The sequence below is a fragment of the Panthera leo genome, chromosome A2, assembly GCF_018350215.1.
Source record: "Panthera leo isolate Ple1 chromosome A2, P.leo_Ple1_pat1.1, whole genome shotgun sequence".
NCBI classification, from domain to species: domain Eukaryota; kingdom Metazoa; phylum Chordata; class Mammalia; order Carnivora; family Felidae; genus Panthera; species Panthera leo.
Window position 1 is genome coordinate 12,097,893 of NC_056680.1, and position 21,805 is coordinate 12,119,697.

Here is a 21,805-nt window from a genome sequence, read left to right on the forward strand (position 1 = left end):
CTCCCCTCTGGTAACCAACTGTTTATTCTCTATAGTTAAGAGTCTTTTGGGGGGCACCTGGGTGGCTCAGTCTGTTAAGTGTCTGACTCTTGATTTCGGCTCAGGTCATGATGTCACGGTCATGAGACGGAACCCCATGTTGAATTCCGCACTGGGCATGGAGCCTGCTTAAGATTCTCTCCCTCTGCCTCTCTCCTCTGCTCGCACTCTCTCTCTCTTAAAAAAAAAAAAAAAAGGTTGGGCGTCTGGGTGGCTCAGTCGGTTAAGCCTCCAACTCTTGACTTCGGTTCAGGTCATAATCTCACAGTTCATGAGTTCGAGCCCCATGCTGGGCTCTGCCCTGACGGTGTGGAACCTGCTTGAGATTCTCTCTCTCCCTCTCTGCCCCTCCTCACTTGTGTGAACACTCTCTTTCTCTGAAAATAAATAAATAAAAGTTTAAAAATAAATAATTAAAAAAAAATTTTTTTTAACGTTTATTTATTTTTTTTATTTTTTTTTTTTCAACGTTTTTTATTTATTTTTGGGACAGAGAGAGACAGAGCATGAACGGGGGAGGGGCAGAGAGAGAGGGAGACACAGAATCGGAAACAGGCTCCAGGCTCCGAGCCATCAGCCCAGAGCCTGACGCGGGGCTCGAACTCACGGACCGCGAGATCGTGACCTGGCTGAAGTCGGACGCTTAACCGACTGCGCCATCCAGGCGCCCCAACGTTTATTTATTTTTGAGAGAGAGAGAGACAGAGCATGAACGGGGCAGGGTCAGAGAGAGGGAGACACAGAATCTGAAACAGGCTCCAGGCTCTGAGCTGTCAGCACAAAGCCCCACGCGGGGCTTGAACTCACGGACCGCGAGATCATGACTTGAGCCGAAGTCGGCCGCTTAACCGAATGAGCCACCCAGGCGCCCCTAAAAATAAATAATTTTTTAAAAAATTAAAATCTCTTTTGATTTGTCTCTTTTTTCCATTGTTCATTTGTTTTGTTTCTTAAATTTCACATATGAGTGAGATCATATGGTATTTGTCTTTCTCTAGCTGACTTATTTCACTTAGCAAAATATACTCTAGCTTCATCCACATCATTGCAAATGGCAAGATTTCATTCTTTCTTATGGCTGAATAACATATGCCACATCTTCTTTATCCATCCATCTATCAATGGACACTTGGGCCGCTCCTTCCATAGTTTGGCTATTGTAAATAATGCTGCAATAAACATAAGGGTGCATGTATCCCTTCAAATTAGTGTTTTTGTACTCTTTGGATAGACACCCAGTAGGATAGTTCTATTTTAAATTTTTTGAGGAATTTCCATACTGTTTTCCATAGTGGCTGCACCAGTTTGCATTCCCATCAATAGTGCACGAGGGTTCCCCTTTCTCCACATCTTTGCCAACATTTATTGTCTCTTGGGTTTTTGACTTTAGCCATTCTGACAGATGGGATGTGATAGCTTGTTATGGTTTTGATCTGTATTTCCCTGATGATGAGTTATTTTGGAAGAATAAATATTGTTAAAACGTCTATACCACCCAAAGCAATCTATAGATTTAAATGCAATCCCTATCAAAATACCAACAGCACTTTTCACAGAACTAGAATAAAAAATCCTAAAATTTCTACGGAACCACAAAAGACCCTGAATAGCCAAAGCAATCTTGAAAAAAGAAAAACAAAGCTGGAGGTGTCATAATTCTAGACTTCAAGTTATATTACAGAACTATACTAATCAAAACAGTATGGTACTGCTTAGATAGATCAATGGAAACAGAATAGAAAGCCCAGAAATTAATCTCTGACAAAGCAGGAAAGAATATGCAATGGGAAAAAGACAGTATCTTCACAGAAGGTGCTGGGGAAACTGAACGGCAACATGCAAAAGAATGAAATTAGACCACTTTCTTACACCATACACAAAAAATAAACTCTAAATGGATTAAGGACCTAAATGTGAGACCTGAAACCATAAAGATCCTAGGAGAGAACACAGGCAGTAATCTCTCCAACACTAGTCATAGCAACATCCTTCTAGATAGGCCTCTTGAGGCAAGGGAAACAAAAGCAAAAATAAACTATTGGGACAAGGTCAAAGTAAAAGTCCTCTGCATGGCAAAGGAAACAAACTACAAAACTAAAGACAACCTACTAATGGGAGGAAATATTTGCAAATGGCATATCCAATAAAGGGTTAGTATCCAAAATATAAAAAGAACTGATACAACTCAACACCAAAAACAAAAAAACAAAAAAACAAACAAAAAACCCAAATAATCTAATTAAAAATGGGCGGAAAACATGAACAGACATTTCCCTAAAGACATCCAGATGGCCAAAGCACATGAAAAGATGCTCAATGTCACTCACCATCAGGGAAATGCAAATGGTTGTGTTTTTCAACCCAGTTGCCAAGTTTTGCAGGAATTAGGCATGTAACACGAAGAGACATCCCGTTCTAAGTTTCTACTTGGAAAACCAGAAGCCGATGCAAAAATGCAGCCCAGTACTCACTTAATAATCTTTGCATTTCTGTCTTCCACTTGGCATTAGCTGCCCTCCCTGCTTACAAAGCCATCATCTTGGCTATGTGCACAGTCATATTCTGCAGCTGAGGAAAGTGGGATTTAGCTCAGCAGCGTTCAAAAAACATCAGAAAACACTGGGGCATCCCTGACTGCCCAGCAACGACCAGTTCTCTCCAATGGCACCATCGGGGCGGGGGGGGGGGGGGGGGGGGGGAGTCTAAACCCCAGCTAAGGTAAGCATTGCTGACAGAAGGAGAACACTGAGGTGAGAAAGAGCTTTTTATAAGTCACAAGGAAAAAGGCATCTTCATTTAAAAATGAGCAAAGTCAAAGACAAAGGTGACTCAGAAAGAAAAGATGTGGCAAAGTTGGGGGAAATGTTCAATTTCGGTATTACAAGAGAGTAACGGGCCAGCGCCTGCTATCAGCTTGGCGGGGTCAGAGAGAGGTTGCTGGGCAGAGCTAGCAAAGAGGGAACAAGCATCTTGGGCCCTGCCGGTGGGAAGGTGGCCAAGTGGCTTTTCTGGAGGGTAGTGCCACCCCACACACCCCTGATAGGCAGGTTTTAACTTGATTCCTACCAAACCCCAGCAAGATTTTCTGGTAGATAAAAAGAAGGTTATTCTAAAATGTATGGAGACAGGCAAGGGAACCAAAATAGCTAAACAATTCTGAAAAAGAAAAAGAAAGCAGGAGGAACCAGTCTACCTGATTTCAAGACTCACTATGAGGCTGCAGTAATGGAGGCAGCATGGCAGCGATGGAGGGGTAGACACACAGGGCCAGGGAACAGAGCACAGAGCCCAGAAAGAGACACAGGTATGCCCAACCAAGAAAGAGGCACAACCAAGAAAGAGGCACAGGTGTGCCCAACCAAGTCCTGACAAAGGTGCAGAGCCATTTAGGAAAAGGAAAGAGGCCTGTTCCACATATGGTGCATAGGTCCACTAGACATCCAGTGGACATCCAATGGAAGAAAAAGAGCCTTGGGGCACCTGGGTGGCTCAGTTGGTTAAGTGTCCAACTCTTGGTTTCACCTCAGGTCATGATCTCACGGTTTTGTGAGTTCGAGCCCTGTGTCGGGCTCTGTGCTGGCACCACAGAGCCTGCTTGGGATTCTCTCTCTCTCTCCCTCTCTCTCTGCCCCTCCCCTACTCGCATTGTCTCTGCCTCTCTCAAAATAAACTCAAAAAACGAAAAGAGAAGGAAAGAAAAAGAAAGGAAAAGAAAAGGAGCCTCAACAGAATCTCACACTAGATTTCTACAAAAATTAACTCCAAATGGATCACAGGCTTAAACGGAAAACTATAACACTTCTGGGCAAAAACATAGGAGAAAATATTCAGGATCAAGGGCTGGGCAAAGAGTTCTTAGACTTGATACCAACAGCCTGACTCATGAAGGAAAAATTGATAAAGTTGGACCTGATCAAAATTAAAAATGGTTGCTCTGTGAAAGACCCTGGTAAGAGGAGGATAAGCCAAGCCACAGAAATATTTGCAAATCACAGATCTGACAAAGGATTAGTACCCAGCATATATAAAGAGCTCTCAAAATTCAGCAGCAAAAAAGCAAACAATCAAATGAGAACACAGGCACGAGACATTTCACCAAGAGAATGCACAGATGTCAAGTAAGGCCACAAAAAGATGGTCAGCATATGTTGGTCATTAGAGAAAATGCAAATCAGAACAACTTGCAGATGCCACCACACACCTATCAGAATGGCCAAAAGAACAGTGACCCCAGTGAGCACGCAGAGAAACTGGACCACTTCCACGTTGCCGGTAGGATGGTAAAAAGGTACAGCTACTCTGGAAACCAGTTTAGCAGTTTCTTTGTTTTTAATTAATTAATATATTTTTTACTCTACTTGGCATATGGTGCAGTAATGATTTCAGGAGTAGAATCCAGTGATTCATCCCCTGTGTGACACCGAGTGAGTGCTCATCCCAACAAGTGTCCTCCCTAATGCCCCTTGCCCATGTAGCCCAACCCCCCACCCACAACCCCTCCAGCGACCCTCCATTTGTTCTCTATATTTAAGAGTCTCTTATGTTTTGTTCCCCTCCCTGTTTTTATATTATTTTTGCTTCCCTTCCCTTCTGTTCATCTGTTTTGTATCTTAAATTCCTCATGAGTGAAGTCATATGATATTTGTCTTTCTCTAATTTTGCTTAGCAAATACCCCCTAGTTCCATCCATGTTGTTGCAAATGGCAAGACCTCATTCTTTCTGGTTGCCGAGTTAATACTCCATTGTATGTATGGAGTGTGTATTAACACACACACACACACACACACACACACACACACACACACACACCACATCTTCTTTACCATTCATCTGTCGATGGACATTTGGAGTTTAGCAGTTTCTTAGAAAGAATTAAACCTGCAATTGTCACGAGACCCAGCAACTGTCCTGGGCATTCATCCAGAGAAATGAAGACTTAGGCTCACATAATGCCCTGTACTCAAATGTTCAGTGCAGCTTTATTCATCATCGCTCCAAACTGGAAACACACTAGACATCCTTCAATGAGTTAAACGAACTGTGACCCCCCCATGGAATACTACCTGCCAATGAAAAATGCCAACAAATGAACTACTGATACACACAACAACCTGGAAAACTCTCTCCAGAGGATTATACTAAGTAAAAAAGGCCAATCTCCAAAGGTTGCATGCTACATGATTCCGTTATACAACATTATTAAGATGCTGAAATTATGGAAATGAGCAGATCAGTGGTTACCAGGGGCTAAGGAAGTAAGGGGAGTGGCTAAAAAGGACCAAGAGGAGGGATCCTTGTGCGGGATGGAGCCCATCTCCGTCTGACCCCAACAATGTCAAAGTCTTGGTTGTGATAGTGTACTACAGATTTGCAAAATGTTACCACTGCAGGAAACTGAGTGAAGGATACACAGGGCCACCCTGCATTATTTTTCCAAACTGCATGTAAATCTACAATTATCCCAAAATAAATTTTTAAAAGAGAGTGACAGAGACAGGAGGCCTCACAACCAAATAACAAGGTCACCTTTTTAGACAATCAGGGAAATTTGAATAGGGACTGCATATCAATCGGGTAATACTAAGGAATAATTAAATGTGTAAGGTGTTGGGGCTCCTGGGTGGCTCGGTCAATTAAGCGTCCAACTCTTGATTTTGGCTCAGGTCATGATCTCATGGTCATGATCACATCGGGCTCCGTGTGCTTGAGATTCTCTCTCCCTCTCTCTCTGCCCCTCCCCGACTCATCCATGCATGCACTCTCTCCCTCTCCCTCAAAATAAGCTTTAAAAATGAATGGATGAATGAATAAATAAATAAATAAATAAATAAATAAACAAACAAATAAATAAATAGATAAAATGGTGTTGATAGGGCACCATGGTCATGTAAAGACAAATGGCCTTACTGTTAGGGATGCATATTGAAATGTGATTTCTGAGATTTAAAATAAAAACCTCAGAAATAAAAATGTATATGGCAGAGGAGGTCAAGGGACGGTAGACAAGTGCAGAGAGATTTGAAAAAATGACATTTGTTGTAAACGGGTGGTGAGAAATGGGAGTTCATCAAACTCTTCCCTCTACTTCGAGTGTGTGTAAAATTTTACAGAAGACGGACATTTGATATGTTTCTGCTTTGGCAAGGATCCTAATGGTACAAGCTGCTTCATGTGTTAAGTATGATGAACAAAGAGTAGCTTTATCACCAGCACTGTCATACTTTTGTCAAAAAGTAAAAACTAGTACTTCTTTAACACACACACACACACACACACACACACACACACACACACACCCTTCCACTACTGCAAGGTCTTCCCTTGGGAGGTCTACCCTGGGGAAGTGATTAACTATGCAGGAGGTGGGGAAAGGCAAGAGGGACGTATCAGTTCACCCTGCTTGACGGCAAGCACTGCAGGTGACAGCAAAGTTGAAAACAGGTGAGGAGAATACACCACAAAGCAGTAAAAACAGCAAGGGCAGAACCCTTATGCGTGGGCCATGACCGTCAGGTATTTGCAAAGGGAGGGTCCAAGCCAGCACACACGGTCACGGCCCGGCTATAAGCGCACAGCGATCATATACGCACACGGACCCGAATGTGGCAGGACGGAAGCCACAGGCTAAGAGACGTGGTTGCCCCCTGTGGCTCTGAGTTTGCCAGCGTTCTACATCAGTGCACCCTGCTTCACTGCTTTTGTGAGTAAGACAGAAAAGGGAAAGAGACACATTCAAGGAGAAGAGGGGTCTGAAGCTACGTGATTCTCCCTGGGGACCCTAATGACCGCCATGACGAAAGAAAGACGAGCTGAAGGCGTGTACCTGCCATTCGGCACAGGGTACGGCACCTCCACCCAGCCCGCTGGGAACTCAAGGCCTGCGGTGGGGACGGGAAGCGGGGGGTAAGGGCTGCAGTCCCCAACCACAAGGAGAACCAAAGAGCAAGAGAACCATGCCTGAAAGTTTGGACACACAGTGAAGCATCAAGGCGACCAAGACAGCCAGGGGGAGTTCAGGGCCAGAACTACCTGGAGACTCGAGGCGTAAACGCTTCAGCACTGCTGGGAGCCCACTGCTCTTGCCCCATCTACCAGAAATGGAAGTAAAAGAGAAACCGAGGTCACCCTAGGCAACCTTCCCGCCCTGACATGCCACCCTAGGCAGGAGGCAGGACCTACACTGAGTCCCAAAGGTCTCCACCCACACCTCTTGGCCCCGCACTCCCAGCACCAGGGGAAGCAGACCCACACAGAGGTCAACAGTGCCACCAGACAGATGCGGACTCAAGTCCTACCCCACCACTAGTGTGCTGTGCAACCCTGGGGAAGGTGAGCAGCCTCTCTGTGCCTCAGTTTCTTCATCTGGAAAATAAGGATAAGCATTCCCACCACCAGAGACTGACCTGGGGTGAGCTCTCCTCCAGTGCCGGCTGTTTATAGTTCTGTGCTCTCCCTTGTCCTCTCCTTCCACCGTCTCCCATGCAAAAATGTATCCCATCCCCGTAAATGTTCCCTCAGCCCAGTTCTACCTCAAGCTACTGACCGCCCCTTTCCCAGAAGACTTCCTGAAAGAGTGGTCTGCCCTTGCACTTATAAATTCATTCGTTCACTCAATCAACAAACCAAAGGTTAAGTTCACACCATGAGGAGGAATCAAGCATACAAAAGAGTGTGAGACACAGCTCTAGGACTCAAGATGGGGAGACACGCAGGCAAAGTGAGCCTGTGACTGCAGCACAAGGTGCCATGGGACATGAGGGGATGGCGGGATGCACAGCCGAAGCCTCCGGAGCCTGAGCGAGGGGTCAGCGATGGGCAAGGTGGGCTCTAGGACAGAGGGGGCCGCCAGGGACCTGGGCTCATTCAGCACGGTTTCAGCCAGCCACACGAGTGGACACAATGAGGTAACAGGGTCTGTGCCCGCCTTGCTGAAAAGCCCGGAACGTGATCCCTAAGGCGACCTGAGCAGATGTGCACACGAGCCAGTGAACTGAATATGCACTTAGCTACGCAGAGTGGGTGACAGGGGAGCACCCACAGGAAGCAACCAGGGAGAGACTTGGGCAGGCCTCCAGGATGATGAGGCCAAGGAATGCAGCCACTCACGGCGCACAAACACGGACAACATGAGCCATTCACCTTCACACGTTTCTCTGGGATGTCCCTATGGGCCATCGAGGTGGAAACCTCTGCCATTTCTACAGAATGCCTCGTGGAGCTCCTAGTCTGGAGGGGAATGTCATTACACGCGACAACACACACTGAGGGCCATTAAGGGCTGGGAGGAAAAGACGGGGACAGCAGGGGCACTCGGCAGCCTAGACACGCACCTGCGAGGGCAGGAAGACCGGCCCTGCCCCAGCTGAGCCTGCCCGAGGGGATGCAAGGCAACAAGCAGGCCAAGGACACCGGTGACACAGACAGAAGGAGGCACCACTGGCGGGAAAACACCAAGGGAGGAGGGTCCTGAGGGGATCGGGGGACGGGCGTGTGGGGAGCAGTAGGAGGGTTGAGTGCAGCCACAGAGGGCAGGTGGATGGCCCTGGAAAGGGTCAGGCAATGAGAGCTCCCGGGACCTTGCTGGGCAGCCAAGGTGGAGCAGGGAGCAGATTCGAGCTCATTCTCCCCAAAGTGCTGTTTAAGATGAAAAGTGGCCCCGGCCTCCCCAGAGCCCTCCCTGGATATGGCTCCTCCTAGCATCCCAGAGAACAGCCCCCATCCGTTCTGTCCTTCCTTCCTCTGTATGGTGGAGCAGGCCCTGAACAGACCCACAGGGGCGACAGCTCAGCAGTAAGGGCCCCACACAGCAGAGCACCTACCACCTTCCTCGAGAATGCCCACTTCCCACAAGGCTCCCAGCTTTCCCCAAGGGGCCCTGAATCTTCCCGAAATTCCTTTCCTAGATCAGACACCCTGGGCCATCTTCTGAGCCCTGGCCCGATATTTGGCCATCCCCCAAGAGAGCCCACTGCCCGGGACTCAGGGCTCCCCAAGGCGGATGGGGTCGGCAGCTCTCCGTGCCCCTCCCCTCCACTCTGCGGATGGCATCATCAGCTTCCTGGCACCACTGCTCTTCTGTGGAGCCTGGGGGTCCTCTAGGCACCAGGCACCGAGCAGGCTCCAGATTCCACAGATTCCACGGAGGAGCGGAGCATCACGGTCTGATCAGGGAACAAACACAGAAGAGAAAACATGCTGGCAGGAGCAGGGAGAGGAATCACACACGGTCACGCCTCAGCTCGGAAAAGACCCTCTGTGGTTGGCAAAGAGTGTGAGTTGGCAAAGAGGGTTCCAAGCCTCTGCCGAGCTCTCGAGGTGCCCCACAGCCATCTCCTGCCCCCACCCCCCAGCTAGCTGCACTACTCCCCCCCACACACGCACACATCCACCTGGACGCTCACACACACCCACTCAGAGGCCCTTGCACACAACCGCGGGCACACAGCCCTCAATCCCGGCTTTCCTTCCTGCTCTGGCAGAAGCTCTACTACTGTGTGCCTCCCGCTCCTGGTCTCCCCCCAGATCATTCCCTATGCCTGCGGGGAGGGGGGCCGAGCCTGCTGAAGGCCAGTTACCTCCCAGCCCCACAAATGACCCCCTGCTTTAAAAAGCCTCCCAAAGTCCCCCCCAAATGAAATGAGTCCCTCCCTCACACTCCCATAAGCCCCGAACTTACAAATGAGACATTTCTTAAACGTCCAATTTTTGTCAAGGCCTCCCTCCTACATTTTCAATTCGGTGACGTGGGGGGGAGGTGGCGGTCTCACATTTATTCTACCTCTTGCCACGCTGGCGGGGTAAGCAGGCCTTCCTTAAACGTCTGTTTACAGATCGTTTGTTCACAGATGGAGCCTCAGGAGGGAGAGGCTGGGATGGGTGCAGCGAGAGCGATGCTCGGGTAGAGACACAGCTCCACCGCTCAGCAGCAGAGCGGGGCCTCAGTTTCCGCTTCCATAAAACGGGAACGATACAGTGCCTGCCCTGAGGATCGCTTTCAGCATCACGGCAAAGCGCACTCCACAAGCGGGAGGCGCTACTGTACCCATCAGCGCCCTTATTACCGCCACCGAGTCAGAGGAGCAGGCTTTCTTTACAGAGAATCGGTGGCGGGTGGGAAGGGAAGTCAGGCAAGGCTGCTAAGCAGGGCGTGTCCCACAAGCATCAAATCCGCAGTCCTTACAGCATGCCACACCAAGTGATCTTGGCCAAAAAAATGATAAAATATTTCACCAAACGCTGGCTACGCTGCAGCACACGTCGTACTCGTTTTCTCTCTCAACTAGTCGGCTGAGCCTCTCCCAACATCTAGGACACCCCAGTCTTTTACTAGTTCTTAAGTCTTACTGATGATTTTTTTTTTTAACGTTTTATTTTTGAGACAGGGAGAGACAGAGCATGAACAGGGGAGTGTCAGAGAGAGGGAGACACAGAATCCAAAGTAGGCTCCAGGCTCCGAGCTGTCAGCACAGAGCCCGACGCGGGGCTCGAACTCACGGACCGCGAGATCGTGACCTGAGCCGGAGTCGGCCGCTCAACCGACTGAGCCACCCAGGCGCCCCTTACTGATGATTTTTTTTAAAACGTGCAATTTCACACACAGAGTTTGTAGGTGTGAAGCAAAGGGTATTTTCAAGGGGCTCAAAGGCAACAAAAAATTAAATCAAGAGGCCAAATGCCAACGGGACGACGAGCTTGGCTTGAAAGAAAATGCCGATTCCCTGGTCTGGCGTGTGGGCGACAGGAACAACAGCACTGGCTCGCACCCACTCAGCAGCCGTGGGTGTCCGCTCGTCCCTATGGAACCCCCTTCACCATGGAAAGAGCACCCACGACGGATATGGGGTGCCCTGCGGGCACAGAGACCGTTCTAGTCTTCATCAAAGAAAACTCCCAACGGGAGAAACATTCTCAATAACACACACCTAGGTCTACCGGGTTCTGGCACCTCCAACCACAAACTGCCGCTTCTAGGGTGTGGGGAATTTTAGAGGGCTAATCCAGTCCCTGAGCCTTCCAGTCCAGGTTTAAGCGTGTCCATGTGAGGGCCTCACCATCAACAGTTCTTTCGGTTCATTCTTTCCGCTTTAAAAACAGCCTGGGGGGTACCTGGGGAGCATCAGTTAAATGTCTGACTTTGGCTCAGGTCGTGATCATGGGTTCATGGGTTCAAGCCTCGCATCGGATTCTGTGCTGACAGCTCAGAGCCTTGAGCCTGCTTCAGATTCTGTGTGCGTGTCTCTATCTGCCCCTCCCCTGCTCGTGCTCCATCTCTGTCTCTCAAAAATAAACAAACATTAAAAAAAAAAAGTGGTCTGAAAGAAGATCGTTTCCTTTTCCCACTGAGTATATAAAACTGAAAACAACCTTTGTGGATTAGAAAAGCCAAGTTTCTATGGATCAACAGGCATGCCTGTCACTGTCACTAGTAAATCAGAGAACCCCCTCCCATACCTTCTCATAGCGGAAGTGAAGAGACACCGGGAGCCCTGCGAACGTGTGGGGGCCTGGCCATCAGGATGCTGGTCTCCCAAGGCTTCCCTGACTCCCATCCCCAGGGCAGAAGGTGCCTGCTTCTCCACCCAAGACACAGAAAACATTTCCACTAATCAACTACCATCAAGGGCGGCTACAGACGCTGCTCCTGGTTGCTATTCGGAGCGTGTGGCATCCATCAACAGATGGTGATCACCTGCCTGCTGCAGGGGCTCGGGACACAGCAGGGACACAGCTGCTCCTGCCCTCCCAGGAGCCCCCCGGTGTGGTGTCCATGGGAGCGAACACCAGCTTTGGAGCTGCGGTCTGATCCGAGCACCCCACCTCCCTGAGAGGCCTGAAACCAGTCATTTTCCCTCTGTCCTTCTCAGTTTCCTTGTTCAGAAAGGAGCTGCAGGGACAGTGCCAATGACACTTCCCTAATGAGGAGTCAGTGGTGAGTGGGCACAAAGCGGGTGTCCAAACACACTCCCTTACTTCTGCGCAATACCTGCACCCCAGATGTCTCCCTGACACCTGGGTTTCCAGAGTCGGGGAAGGGGACTCTGACCAGGTCGGGACCGGGGCGGGGCGGGGGGGCGGGGGGGGGAGGGGAGGGGGAGGGGCGGTGAGCAGCCAGTCTGAAAGGCTGTACCCTACTGCCTCCAGTCCTGCCGGAACAGAAGAGGGAAAGGAGGAAGGAAGACCCAGGCCCCCTCTTCCTCCTGTCCTTATTTCCAATCCTCTAGGGCAACTCATTCCACCCATGCAGGCTGCCACCTGACCTCCACGAAGGAGTCTGCCACAGGGGGTCCTACTTATCTGTGTGCCTGGGAGCCCGGCTCGAGCTGAGCTATCTAAAGGGTGGGGGCTGTTTTATTCTTCTTGCTCTCATACCAGCACAGGGTGGATGCTCAGAAAGTGCAACCTGACGGTACCCCCAGGAGGCAGGCTGCTTCTCAACTGCACCTAAACGTGGGGTCCCACCAGGCCTGAAGGGCCTGCTGCAAGGTGACCCAGCCACCCACCTGGCACTGCCCAGCAAAGCTGGTCTGGCCCTGCTGGCTGCACACACCACACCTGCCCCTTTCTTCTGCCTCCTCCCCCCACTTAGAAGGCCCCTCTGCCCAAATAACCATCCCACACAGTCCTCCAATCACCAACCCCTCTCCTCTTCCAGAAACAACCTCATGCCAGGTTGCTCTTTTTTTTTTTTTTTTTTTTTTTTTTTTTTTTTAACATTTATTTATTTGTGAGACACAGAGCATGAGCAGGCAAGGGGCAGAGAGAGAGAGACACGGAATCCAAAGCAGGCTCCAGGCTCTAATGTTTACTTATTTTTGAGAGAAAGAGACAGAGTGTGAGCGCGAGAGGGGCAGAAAGAGAGGGGGAGACACAGAATCCGAAGCAGGCTCCAGGCTCTGAGCTGTCAGCTCGCGCTCAGAGCCTGACACCGGGCTCGAACTCACGAACCGTGAGATCATGACCTGAGCGGAAGTTGGATGCTTAACCGACTGAGCCACCCAGGCGCCCTAGGTTGCTCTTTATCACTTCGTGCCCATATCACAACAAGCATCTCTGAGCTAGTGCCCAGCTCTGTGCATTCTCTACGCAAGCGGTCAGATCTAAACATCTCACTTCACTCCTCAAGAACGTGCCACAGCTCCTCACTACCTCACACACCGTGGACCTGCCCTACCATTCTGCCATTTGCTCAACAGGATTACTGAGCACCTGGGGAACTAGGACAAATTAAAACAGGCCTTTTTGAGCGTAGTCTAGGTGGTGGGGGAGACTGACCATCCATCAAATAATCCCAGCAACAGGAAATTACAAACTGGTATGTGGAAAAGTACAAAGCATCCCCACAGGCAGTAACAGAGAAGCTGGGCCAATCTGTCAGGGAATGCTTTACCTGAGGAAGTGATGTGCCAGCTGAGATATGAAGAGGAGTAGAAGTTAACGCAGAGATAACAGGTGGAAGAAAATCCCAGAAAGGAACAATAAATAGCATGTGCAAAGGCCCTGAGGCAAGACAGAATGTCGCCTGAACAAGCAACTGGAAAAGAATGCCAAGGGGCCACAGGGCACAGCAAACAGGGAGGAGAGCAGAACTGGGAAGCGTGGGATGCAGGTGAGCAGCGTGCTGGAGGGGCAGAAGCCGGCCTCCAGTCTGCAGAGAGGGACAGCCAGGCTTCCTGGCACCACCCTTCCCTGCTTTCAGCCAGTGTCTACAAAAGGAGAACTGACTTTTTATCAGCCAGTCTGAACATAATCAGTAAATCAATTCTGCCATTAGGAGTGCAACAGTCCCCCCCCCCCCCGCCCCACCCCTCCAGTAGGCAGAGCCAGGCGGAAGTGCAAGGAGATGGCTGTTTGTGGTCATCTGTAACCTCTCCCTCCCTCCAGCAGCTTGGGACATTAAGGGCTGGCCCTACCACTAGAGTGGGCAGAGCATTCTAAGCAGGAGCGGCCCTCTGGGCCACACAGCAGGCAGGTCTCCACTCTACCCCACCCCCCTCATCGGCCACTCTAGGCAAGCAGACACCCTGTCAGTCCCTTTTGTCTCGGGCCAATCTGTAGGCCAGGCACAGACCATGTCCCATTTACCAAGCCACCTTCTCCCTTTAATCCCCAAGTCACCCTAACTAAAAGAGGGATGCGGAGCCCAAAGTTCCCAGCCCCGGCCTCACATTCGACCCTTTTGAGCCGGGATTCCAATCCCTCGGTTTCTGTTCATTCTGCTCTGCCGCTGTCTGAAAAAGCATCCCTCCCTTCCTTCCCAATGTCCCCACGGCCCAGCCCCGGCGCCCTTCCTCCTCCATGCAGCCGTCTCCAACACACCCAAGTGGAAGCAAGTCGTCCGCCCCTCATCCAGCTCAGACCACCCGTGGCCTCTGCCTCCACTGTGGCCCAGACCACGCCGACCCTCCTCGTGGGCCGGACATGGCGCCCTCATTTCTGCCTTCCGCCTTGAGGCACCGAACACCCACGCCAGCAGGGAAACCGACCTGCTGACCCTCTGTAAAGACGAAAAGGCAGCCTTTCCGTTTCCCCCATGACTTTCCAGGGAGAGGAGATCAAAACAATAAAATAAAATTTTAAACACGTGATCTTCTCTCCATCAGACTCTACAGCATCTAGCGGATACAGCGCCTAGCACCCAGGGAGCACGGCCGTTGTTTAAAACCAAATGACCTCTCACACTGTTGAATGCTTGGCAGTGAAGAAATAAATAAAAAGAAACTGGAGTGCCGCACAGAGCCCCAGATCTGTGTCAGACGAGCTCTATCAGCACGAGCTTGTGGGGTGTGACTTCTCACAAGTGACCTCTGCCTCTGGGCCCCCGTTTACCTCTTCATAGAGGGAGGATAAGATGGACCACGGTGACTCGGGAGGGGGAGGTGAGCAATCCAAATGCCTTTTTTGCTCAGTCCTTGGCGCCTGTGCAGTGAGGCCTCCCCACCTCACCTGTGGGATCGTAAACTCGGTTTCACAGCCCTCACAGCGCGGACCACACGGCCCTGGGACAGACTACATACTAGCTCCTTTCCTGCTGTCTGCACCCCCCCCCCCCCCCCGCCGTCCTTAGAACCTCGGCTCCAGGGGACAGAGCTGTCTTCAGGTTCACTGCTACATCCCACTGGCCAGGAGGTGCCCAGCAAAGAGAAGAAGCCTGATACACATCTGCCGAATGAACAGCGCGATCCACAAACGAGAGGCGCTTTCTGACGGCACACCCATCACCCCGCGAGGTGCTGATACTCCGCTGTCAGGAGGCAGATACTTAGAGGTAGGCCCAGTTTGCACACGGACAAAGTGAGATATGGAAAATACCGCACAACCGAGGGCTCTGAGAGAACATCTGGGGACCATGACACTGAAAACACACACCCCCTGAAGGGACCTCATGGGGTAACGGGGTGGGAGAAGTGTCTTTCAGGAAGAATGTGGAAGAGCTTTCCGAGTGGATGCTGGCTGCTCAGGTGAAGTCTGGGAGGGGAGAACCCGAGGGCACCCCCAGAGTGGCTGACGGGCTGCCTCCTTCGGGGGGGGGGGGCGGCTGTGTTCGTCCGTCGGCACAATAATGGCAAGTGGCCTGAGGCATCAGAGAGTGGACGCTCGGCGCTTGGGTACCATCTGATCGAAGACAGTCCACTTCTGGGATCAGCTGATCGGGTAAAGAGCCAGATGTGGGAAAGTTGCTTTAAAGTGCAAAATTGGGGCAGAGGGAGCAAAACTTGTATGTTCTTGTTCGACTGGGAGCTACTCAGTCCACAAAAACCAGGCCAATGCAGGTCAATACGACAAAGAGCCAGCCGGGGAATTCTGGATCTTACGGGGCAGGGCCAATCTTTACTCTAAACCCTGGCTCTGTCCCCACCAATTTATACCACATCACCATTAGCATTCTAGTAAGACAGAGAGACTGGCAGTTATTTTAGAGGAAAAAAAACAAGGGACGAAAGGACAACCAAGTGTCCCAAGCACTGGGCATTCACTGCAGACACGTTCACCGGGTGTTGCTCTGGGCGAGGAGCCCAGCGGGCCGCCTGGAAGAGGGGAAAGAGCGGGGCTCTGCAGGCAGGCGGATGTGGGGTCAACCCACCAACTATGGGACTTTGGCAAGTTACTTAAATCTCTGTGGGTCTCAGTTTGTGAAATGGGAATAAAAACCTTCCAGAACATGGCAGCCATTAAAAAGCTGATGTGTCTCAAGGGCGTGGGCACAGGAAGTACCTGGCGGAGGAGGACCCCAGTGGCATTGGTGGGAGCACCCCCTTGGGCCCAGGACACTCTCTTCATCAGTGAGCCCAACGCTTCCCGCATGCTTCCTAGGTCGAGGGCCACACAAGGGACCCACAGAAGGTACAGGAGGGACAATGACGTTCTGGTGGGACTGATGGAAGACACCCCCAGGAAGGCCTCTGGGAGTGGCCTCCCGTGGGCGGGAGGTGGGGCAGGACGCAGCAGGAGGTCACAGCAGGAGGTGGGGGCAACAGAGCCACGGAGGGTGTGGGGGGAGCGCTGGGAACAGCAAGGGTCTAAGTGGAGTGGTGCGAGGGTGGGAGAGCAAGCTGGCAAGGTCAGGCGGAGCAGCACAGGGGCGGCCGAGCTGGACATACTGAGGGGAGGGAGACGGGAGTAGCTGGAAGCTTCTGGAGCAGGGGGTGGTTGTGCGGAATGAACTCGGAGGCAGAGGCTGAGTAGGAAGGGGGGCAGCCGCAGCCTGTGAACTTGTGCATGTGGTAAGGAAGTGGCCAATTCCAGAGGTGGCTGGCAAGGGAGAAACAGGAGGCTGGACTCCAGCAGGGTCTTGGTGAGGGAAGCGCACGCTCTGCGGGGAGACCCTAAGATGGGGGCAGACAGAGAGGACGCGGTGCTGTGAGGCTCAAGGGCAACCAGTGACAGGCCACCAGGGTGAAGGACGGCATGGTGACCGGCCACTTACGAGATCACACGGTACAAAGGGGGGAGGGACACAGGTGCACCTCCAGGCCAGGAGAGGCAAAGGGGAGCTTGCTCAGAGGCAGGGAGAAACGGAAATCACTGAGCCGCCAACGGAGGGAGAAATCCACCCTGACTCTTCCTTCACAAGAGCAAGATTCGTATTCAGGGTCATCAGAAACTGCACAGGGAAAGAGGTGTCACAGATACCGGGGACTGTGGAGCAGACCAGGAAAGATGCCTATAGCAAAAGTGCTGGCGACAGAGGGGAAACACACAGCCCCTCTCCCCTCTGGAACCCTGCGAGCAGCTGCTTTACTCACCTTCACCTGGCCATCCATGTTCCAAGTTCCGTGTTCCAAGAATGTTCCAAGTGTGCTCTACACCTCAGTCCAACCAGAGCACAGCCTCGCGCTCCAGGCGGCTCCCTGAATGCCCCCAACCAGAAATTATCCTGGAATCCTATCCACGCATCTCCGCGAATTATCTGTGAACCTGTGTGATCGCTCAGCTTAGACTGAAAGCGGCTGGACGGGCTAAGCCTCACACCTTGGCCGACAGGAACACCTAGTGCAGAGCTTCCCATAAGAACAGGTATAAAGAGGGGCGCCTGGGTGGCTCAGTCGGTTAAGCGTCCAACTCTTGATTTCGGCTCAGGTCATGATCTCACGGTTCATGAGTTCCAGCCCCGTGCCAGGCTTTGCATCAACAGCATGGAGCCTGCTTGGGGTTCTCTCTCTCTCTCTCTCTCTCTCTCTCTCTCTCTCTCTCTCTCTGCCCCTCCCCAGCTGGTGCTCAATCTCCCTCAAAATAAATAAACTTAACAACAACAAAAAAGAACAGGTGTAGAGAAATGTCAGATAACTACCTGAAGGAAGAAAGCCTGGTCACGCCTTTGTTCAACAAACGTGTAAAGGAACAGGAAAAAGCACAGAAGTCTGTGACCTAAACGTGTCATGGGCTCCTGGCTGTCAGTCTCTTGCAACTCCCACCCCTGTCCCCATCCCACACATAGAGAAGAAAAGCCACCTGGAAATGGCGCTGGCATGTATAAGTCATGGGTGCCTCAAGAGTTTACCTTGAGACACCTCCTGGGGGCTGGTCACAGGATCAAGAGGCCTGTACCTGCTCTCCCTGGGTGCCTGGGTGTAAACCATTGATTGGTGCCGAGGGGTGTGTGGAAAAAACACATTTCTGGTGGGATGGAAGGGGCTCTACTTATGACAAGCGATCAGCAAAGGCCTCTGGGAAGAATGACATCTGAGCTACCGCCCGAAGGAGGGAAAGGACCCAGGAACCAAAAGCACCAAGGGAAGAGACAGGGAAGAGCACTTCTGGAAGAAGGAACAACTAGTGAGACACCCTGAGGACAGAGAAAGCTGGGACTGTGGGAGGAGCAGAAAAGCAAGTATGGCTGCAGGGTGGGGACCAGGGAAAGCAGGAGGCGGGAGAGGGCTGGCAGGCACCAGACCAGCGAGGCTTCCTGAGAAAGAACTGGGAATTTATCCCAAAGGGTGCTAAGCACATGAATCACAGGACCCAAATCATGTTTCCATTCCTTAACTCACAGTGGCCTTCCTCTGAACCTAATTCTGCATCAGTAAAATGAGAATTTCCTTCTCCTTGTTGTGGGGATAAGTGCCAACATGTTAGAAAGCACTTAAACTCCAACGCACTCAATAGACATTAGCCACTGTTGTCATCAAAGTTCAAATTAGGGCTGTCAAAATTTGACAGGAAGTCAAAGGAAGTTTCAAAAAGATTCTTCCCCTCCCCAAAAAAATGGGAGCACGTTCTCATTAAGTGAGCCTAAGTGAGTTTCACCCAATGCACATATCCTAAACTATAGCGAGTGGCTATTAATAATAATACCCCCTATCCGTAGAGCACCTAATTTACATAGCACTTTCATACCTGTTATAAGAATGTATTAATTAATAACCACTGGCCTTTAACACTTTTAATTTCGTGACGGCGTTACAAATTGGCTAGTTCTTGTAAGATTTAGCAGGTATGTCTCTCTCCTTGGAAAAGCTGACCAGTCATGTCAACCTACCTATCAGCTCTCTTAAGGTTCGGCATTCTTACTGCTGTGGTCTACATTCCCGTATGTCCCAATCTGCCAGAGAATTAAATGATGGTAATAATTATAGTTTCACGGAGTGCTTTGATGTGCCAGGCACTGTTTACTAAGCGTTTTACATGCTTAATCTTCACATCATCCCTATATGTTTTATATTTCCATTTTCCAGATGAGTTCTAAGCACTTCACCCAAGCACACTCAAAGGAATAAATGACAGAGCCAAGAACTAAACAGCAAGATGACATGACCCCGTGTCTTCACTCTTAATTCCAACTCCGTGCTAGATAGTTCAAAGTGCTTATAACATGGCGCTTGGTACAACACAAGTATTCAGTAAATAAAGGCAGCTGTCGTTAGCAGGACACAGGTAGTTTCTAGTTCCCATAAGAGTGTCACCTCCAGGAGAGCAGCGACCTTGTCTGTCTGGGTGACTGCTGCACTCCCAGCACCTGGCCCAACGCACATTTGACAGACAAATAAATGAATGAACATCCTTCCCAGAAAGCAAAGCTGCCTGCGCAAGGCTCTTTTTTGCACGTTATATGTCGCGCCGCTGTTACTGCCCCTTAGTAAGACAGACCATCAGGCAGATTTGAAGACGCAGAAAGGAGACGTGCGAGCTCCTCTCTCTCAATTCAAGGGTGGCAGAAACAGCTCCCAAGAGAGGGATGAGTCCGGGATCGCACTGCTGGAGGGTCCTGGCTCTGGCAGGGCTCTGCCCTCCACCCCGGCGGGGACACCGTCCTTGCCGGCGCTGGGACCCGGCAGAAAACAAAGACTCGCGGGGCTGTCGCACCGGCAGAAAGGCTCGCTCCCCTCGCCCACCTCCCAGAGCGAGAGCCCAGTGCCACCGTGCATCGCCCGGCCTGGGAGCTGCGGCAAAGGCCAGACTCGTAGCCGGGCCCGGGCCCTGAACCATGCAGATACATGCAGCAGCCCCGCCTGGACGCCGCCCGCAGAGGGTCTCCAGGGCGCTGGAGGCCGCGGGCCGGGCCGGCCTGTCACCTTCAGGACCGCCCGCCCACTCGCCCTCCCTCCGCGCGGGCCCGTCAGCACGAGCCGCCGCCGCCCGGGTGGGCCTCTCCGCGCATCGGTCTCCCCGGGGCGCCCGCCTCGCGCCTTACGCCCCGGCGCTGCACCCCCGCCCGCTGGCCCATACCTGCTGGGAGAGCGGGATGAGCGGGGCCGCCATCTTCCCGCGGACTCGGGCTCCGAGCGCCGGGGAGACGGGGGCGGGGCCGCGCGTGCGCACTGGTGCGAGGGGCGGTGCGCGCGCAGCTGAGTCCGGGAAGGGGCGGGACCGAGGCAGGGCTGCGCACGCGCAACCGAAACCGAAGGGGCGGGGGCGGGGCCGCGCACACCTAGCCCAGGCCGGGAGGGGGCGGGGCCGGTTAGGCGCGCGGGTCCCACCGTGTGAACCCAGCCTATTTGCCCCGTTACCCCTCCGTCCGCTGCGTAAGTCTGACATGCTGTCATTCTTTCAGGTGCCGTTCCCTTTTCCGTGCGCCTGGCAAATCCTTATGGGAAGGTTGTTACGCACCTCACGGAGCGTCAGAAACCTCGCCGTGCCCAACTACACTCGCTGTTCCCAGGATGGGGTGTATGTGTGGGGGGGTGGGGGGGTGGGAGGGTGTGTGTCTGTGTGTGTGTGTGATGATTTCCCAGCTCCCATTTCTAGCAGGAGGCAAATCACCTTAGCAAGTCACTTAACTACTTTCTCGGAGCCCCTAGTCCCCCCTTCTGAAAAGTGGGAGTGGTAATATATGGTTGCTGTCGTTCCACCTCCATGTCTCACACTGTGCCTGGCACAGAGCAGGCACCGGACGTTTGCTGGAGAACCGGTACTGGAGAGGGCATTTATTTCTCAGACGTTTTGTCTTCCATTCGCGAGGGACACACACTCCTCTGTGGCCAGATTCCACTAACAGGATGAGTAAGGATTCCACTAACAAGATGAAGAAGGAATCCTGGGCAGCTGACCGCAAGGTCTCTTCAGGGCAGGTGGGCATCCCCTTACCTGCCCTCCTCCTGTGATGGTGGCACAGTGAGTCTGATCAGGCCCTGTTTCTCAGGCAGGCAAGCTAGAAGGCCATGTGATCTCAGGGGTGGGGCACAGCTTCCTGTCTCCCTCTTCCATTTGGGAGTCTCACAAGCTCCTGCTGATCTTATGAGACACCCCTGAGTAAAGAGCAATGATATGAGACCATGTGTCATCTGGTCTCATCTTGAGAGTGTTTTGCTGTCTGCTCTAAGTTTTCAGTCTCATCGTGCTCCTACACTTCTCCATCCCCTGTATAAAGATCAATGGGAAGGGGCACCTGGGTGGCTCAGTTGGTTGAGCATCTGACTGATCCTATGATCCCAGGTGGTGGGATCGAGCCCCATGTCAGGCTCTGTGCTGAGCGTGGAGCCTACTTAGGACTCTCCTGGGGCGCCTGGGTGGCTCAGTTGGTTAAGCGTCCGACTTCAGCTCAGGTCATGATCTCACGGCTCGTGAGTTTGAGCCCCACATTGGGCTCTGTGCTGACAGCTCGGAGCCTGGAGCCTGCTTCGGATTCTGTGTCTCCCTCTCCCTCTGCCCCTCCCCTGCTCTCACTCTGTCTCTCTAAAATGAGTATGTTTAAAAAAAAAAAAAAAGGATTCTCACTCTCTCCCTTTCCCTCTGTCCCATTCCCCCCAAAAAACAATGGGAAGCCACAAGAGGGATCTAAACATGATCAGATTTGTGTTCTAGAGTGGTGGCTCTGGATGCAGGAGGCAA

The 21,805-nt window shown here is 51.7% G+C and overlaps 1 protein-coding gene across 8 annotated transcripts in view; it reads right to left on the reverse strand.

The window, feature by feature from the left end:
* EPS15L1 (epidermal growth factor receptor pathway substrate 15 like 1) overlaps nt 1–20,259 on the reverse strand; it is a 96,807-nt gene extending 76,548 nt beyond the window's left edge. For all 8 annotated transcript variants that reach the window (XM_042928792.1, XM_042928788.1, XM_042928787.1 and 5 more), the window contains exon 1: nt 20,204–20,259. In XM_042928792.1, the coding sequence (XP_042784726.1) occupies nt 20,204–20,236 (33 nt within the window). In that variant the 5' untranslated portion in view covers nt 20,237–20,259. The remainder of the gene's footprint in view (nt 1–20,203) is intronic.
* Nucleotides 20,260–21,805: the final 1,546 nt, after the last annotated feature.